Below are 4,949 nucleotides of genomic sequence, written 5' to 3'. Positions count from 1 at the left end.
CGCACCTGAGTCCCATCGCTGTGTGTTTCCTCACTGCCGGAGCCTGCTCTGAATTACCTGCAGATCTGCACTGAACAACGTCTGTTTCTCTTCCTGGAAAGGGTTTGACGTGTTACTGTCAGAGCTCCAGGAAGAGGAGTTGCCCCGTTCTGTTCTGTGCCTCTCCCTGCCATGTTTATCCTCCCATCCCAAGTCATTCGTTTTAAGCAGTTAACACTGAAGTATGTTGGGTGAGTAATTGCTGTGATGTACACAACATAGTGACTCCGTCACAAGTTTGTGAAGAGTTTCTGCTGCCTTAGGCAGGGAAGGACTACAGGATCACCGCACTGCTGCGCTGTTTGAACTAAAGTAATTTTGTTTAGGTTTTGAAGGAAGCTACAACCGGAGAAGTGCTCGAGAAGAGCATTTTCAGTAGTTCCACAACACGGCGCTGAAGCAGCCATGGCTGCGCTGTGCTCTCAGAGCCTGCACACACCTCACCACTCACCACCCGGCTCCGGCTCCGCACAGCACCCTGCCAGCAAAGGGAAGAGCGGGTGGCAGCTGCCGGGGCAGCAGGGAACTTACCGAGGCAGAGAACGCCTGTCCTGTACTTGTAAATACATCTATAAATGAAAAGCAGAGTTACATACATTAAAAGGAGAGTTACAAAACCTATGAGCAGCCACCTCTAAGTGTGGTTAGTTTGTTATGGAACAGCGCGACCTGAACATCGCAGTTCAGAGCTCACGAGTAAAGAGCTGCAGGGTTTCAGGATGCCCCACGTTCCAAGGGCAATACTGACAGCACAGCAGCAGCCAGGCCTGCCTGCACTGTACAAGCCTGAATGTGGCAGAGCGGATAGGAAGTAAGTGGGTGACGTACTTACTGGACACACACCCTGACTTGGTACACAGAACCGCCGTTCTTTGCACCTTCCCCATCATTCTGTCCATATACCCACGTTAAGGACATGCAGGATTTGTCTCAAAAGTTTTATTAGAAGTCCAGAAAGTATAAAATCCAACAAATAAATACTGAATAGAAAAAGTGTTATATATAAAATATTTACACACACACCTTTTCAAGTGTTTCACCTGAAGCCATGGTTCACATCATGGTTACCCTCCCCTTACATGAAGCGGGGGGTAAGGAGCCTGGCAGTGACACATGATTATACAAATACCGACCTATGACTAAAAGAATAAAATGCTTTTTTGCCCTAAAAAACTTACACAGCTCTGCCTGTGTGGCAGTCTGATTTGTACATGGCTAATACGATAAATAACTTCCCTTGTAAACTGCAGAGGATTTACACTATTTGTCCTTGCCCATCTTTGCTCAAACCTGTTCTAAGTTGCACTGATACAAAAAATAAAAACGAAAAGAAAACAGCTTTTGAAACAAGGCACTGCTCCTTCTGCAGCAGCACCACATTAGAAAGAAAAGAAACCATCAAGCAATGCTGCCAGATTTTCTTACAGGGCAGCTGATGGAAACAATCAGTTGTCAGCAAGGTTCTAGATGGACTCTTGGATCACTGCTGTGAGATGAAGGCTTCACTCATACTGCAGCCTGGTTTGACATTCTTACAGACCCCAGTTTGTTTTTTTCTTCAGCATTTCAGATTATCAATGCTGAAAGTGGGGGAAAAAAAATGTAGATTCCAGTCTATTTGATTTAGATTCCGATTACAAACTGCATTCACTTTGGAAACAAAACTACTGTCAGTAGGCAGCATGTACACAGCAGGGTATAAGTAAAGAAAATGCTGATAAACAATAAAACTAAACCCTGGGGTACCCACAAGTGGCTGTGAGGACAGTATGACTTATCTCCTTATGCTCCACTACTAAAATACTGTGATCTCAATTTCAGCCTCCTGCTGCACAGCGTCCCTTAATTCACAGCAAATCCTGTCCATTTTCTCAAAGGCTTGTCGTCCCTTTTCACCTATGGAGAAAGAAAATACATCTCACACTGAGGAAAAGAAAGCAGTTAGAACTAACCTGACAAAAGCAATAGTGAGAAATACTTCTGTTGCGACTTCGTACAGAACTAGTAAGAACAAAGAGTAGTGACAAATCTCCACAAAGCAGCAGTGCTCCAAACCCTGCTACAAGTCTCCAAGAGAAAACTTCATTTAAAAAATAATCAGGCCCTCTGTAAACATTTCCATATGATTAACAGCATGGAGTATCACGATTGGAAAATGTGTTCTGTAATGCATGCGAGTCTTAGTATTTCTGTGAATTCATTCTTGTGATCCCCAGAACTGAGCGTGACTCTTTAAGTATTTTCAGGAAGAGCAGAGCAGGGAAATTACAACCTTATCCTACAATAGTCTTGGTTGGGTTCTACAAACAGCAATAGAAGCCTTTGGTCATTATCGGTGGCACAAAGTTGGTTATTGTATGTGTCCCCTTAATGGTATGAAACAGTCGTTCATGAAACATTTTGAGAGTCTAGAATGTGTTCAGGCTGTACAACACAAGCAGAGCTTCAGACCTGTTCTGGCTTTGCACTGCTTCACACTATTTTTTGGAATCTGCATTTTAAGTTGCATGAAGACTCACCAAAGGACAGCGTTGCTTCCCTGGCTGCATTCCTTACATCCTCTGTTTCAGACTGGCACAGGTGGGCAACCTGCTCAATACTCTCTATGCCCTATTTGAGAAAAATGCAACAGTAGCCTTTCATCAAACTTTCTGATGAACTTTTCAAAGTAAACACATGCAAACTAACTCCCATTTCTTCTTGTGTCTGACTGTGATCTTTCTTTTCTCCCCAGAGGTATTGGCTTGCACTTAATTTTTCTGAGCATTATATCACTTTTGTTTTATCCTTTCTCTCCTGTTTTAAGACATAAAAAAGTGTTTAAACTCTGGTCCCCAGTACACTGCTGCAGTACTGTTAGATTAGCATAAAACAATCGGGACCATCTCTGAAAAGCTGTGCCATGGCAACACTTGCTTAGCAGATCTGACTTGGAGAGTAAGACTTGCTTGTCAGGCCTATCTTATGGCTATGTTTGTAGAAACTACTATCAGTAATCCTTTGTGTGCAAATTTATTACAGACTTGTGGCTGTTAGGTAGATTTAAATCTATTCAGACAATTGCTTATAGTAGCAATACAAACACTGTTTTTATTTTCTGACTATTGTCAGCTATTACTAAAATAAGATTAACTGATTTAACTTCTACAGTTAAAGAGTAAGAACTGACTCCATACATAAGCAACTCCACTGCTCATTCTCCCTCATACCAGATGTCCTCAGTCACGCACTATCTGCTGTGGTAATGCTGGAGAAACTAGAAAGCTCCTTTCTACCAGTTTACCATGCCTGTCAGATTAAACTGAGACACCCCTTCTACCTGCTGCTTTTTAACAACAGCAGTTAAATTTTGGAACTCCGGAAGGTAAAGAATTCATTAATTCCAGACAAAAGGATGATGAAAAAGTAACCCTACCAGATTCAAAAGCAATTTGCCAGACACGGCAAGATACAAGTAGAGCTATAAATACTTACTCTGAGATTTTTAAGGGCCAAACACGCAGCTTGCTGAAGTCTTGCATCGCTGCCAACTAAAACATCAGTGTAAAAAAGGAGAGCCTGAAAGACAAAAGAAAAGTTTCATACCTTTCAGTATAGTCAAGAACTCAAATTCAGACTGCCATCAGCTTTGTTTTATCTATGTGAAACTGAATAAAGGGTACAGACAAAATCACCTGAGCATTGACGTGGTTTCAGTTCAGATTAATGAAGTGCACAAAGGGTAACAGTACTGTTTTAAGACAAAACAAATAACATGCACTTCAGCGCCTAATTAGAAAAGCTGAGAAGAAGTAAGTTTTAACCTTTTCCCTGAAGTTCTTGTTTGCTGCTGCACGGGACAGGCAGGATGTGGCTGCTCTGCTGACGCGGTGGTTGTCATCAAGCTGTAAAATCCCAAGAAGCCGCAAAGACTGCGGCAGGGGCTGGAGCCGATTCAGACGCTTCCCTTTCAATTTTTTAAGGGTCTTTAGCCGTCCAGGGCACTGCAGCTCTTCAATTAGCATCACTGCATGTGAAAGGACTTAACATCACCACATGGTAAAAGAAGACATTTCCACAACAAGACTAACTCCTCTCTAATTCTGCCTCCTTCAGCCACCTGAAGCTGTTCACATGGTTAATGAGCACGCTAAGTAAGGCAGAGAGCAAACCAGGATGACTGCCCCTTTGACAATCCTGTCTTCTTTCCCTCTCATTGTTCCATGGAGCAGTGACTACCATTTCACAGTTCTAGCTCACAGCACGCAACAAAGCCCTGCTCCTTAACAGACCCAGGTGCACTGGGTACAACATGCAGTGCAAGACATCTCTGCACCTGTGGACATCACAACCTCCGGAATATTCCTAAAATAAGGATGAGACAATCGAGCATTTTACTTCTTTTAAGCAGTTCATAAAGCTCTAGCTGCATTAGTTGATGAGAAAAACATGCTTCTCTTCAGAAAAAAATGAGACGCTGGATTGCAATTTGAATTTGAAGAATATTACAGATCTTTTTTACTCCTGATGCACAAGTCCTCAGTCTCCTAACAGATAAATCATTTCCATCAAAATAAGATTAAAGATGCTGCCAGATCAGGATCATTTTGAAAATAATTTTCTAACACAAAGTTCCAATGCCTTCATGCTGGACAACGTTCAACAAGACACTGGCTGCCTCTGCAAACTCACGTGTCAGTAACCTGTGAAATGTTACAGCTATTATATGTGTCATTGCTGCAGATGCAGTCACACAAAGCTACAGGCAGTTACACAGTCCTAAAATCTAGATGTAGATTGTTGCTGAATCAGTTTCTGTTTAAATTTCAGTATATCTCAGAACCCTCCCCCCCCCCCCCTTTTTATTTTGACAGTTAAGATGAACTTTCACACAGTTTTGTTTCTACCTGGTCAGATGTCAAGCAACTCTG

At 42.3% G+C, this 4,949-nt stretch overlaps 1 protein-coding gene across 13 annotated transcripts in view; it reads right to left on the bottom strand.

Annotated features, from left to right (window-relative positions):
• Positions 1-963: 963 nt before the first annotated feature.
• The window catches only part of RIPOR3 (RIPOR family member 3), a 43,124-nt gene continuing 39,138 nt past the window's right edge, over positions 964-4,949 (bottom strand). For 12 of the 13 annotated variants that reach the window (XM_015881766.3, XM_015881762.3, XM_085519850.1 and 9 more), the window contains 4 exons: positions 3,843-4,045; positions 3,514-3,597; positions 2,559-2,649; positions 964-1,935 (listed from right to left, as the gene is read on the bottom strand). In XM_015881766.3, the coding sequence (XP_015737252.2) occupies positions 1,835-1,935; positions 2,559-2,649; positions 3,514-3,597; positions 3,843-4,045 (479 nt within the window). In that variant the 3' untranslated portion in view covers positions 964-1,834. The remainder of the gene's footprint in view (positions 1,936-2,558; positions 2,650-3,513; positions 3,598-3,842; positions 4,046-4,949) is intronic. The other variant, XM_085519855.1, reaches the window with a different exon arrangement.

The sequence above is a fragment of the Coturnix japonica genome, chromosome 19 (genome assembly GCF_054131305.1).
Source record: "Coturnix japonica strain WE chromosome 19, WE-NBRP24, whole genome shotgun sequence".
Classification (NCBI taxonomy): Eukaryota; Metazoa; Chordata; class Aves; order Galliformes; family Phasianidae; genus Coturnix; species Coturnix japonica.
The sequence above is the reverse complement of the archived record's forward strand: the minus strand, read 5'-3'. Positions and strand labels throughout refer to the sequence as shown.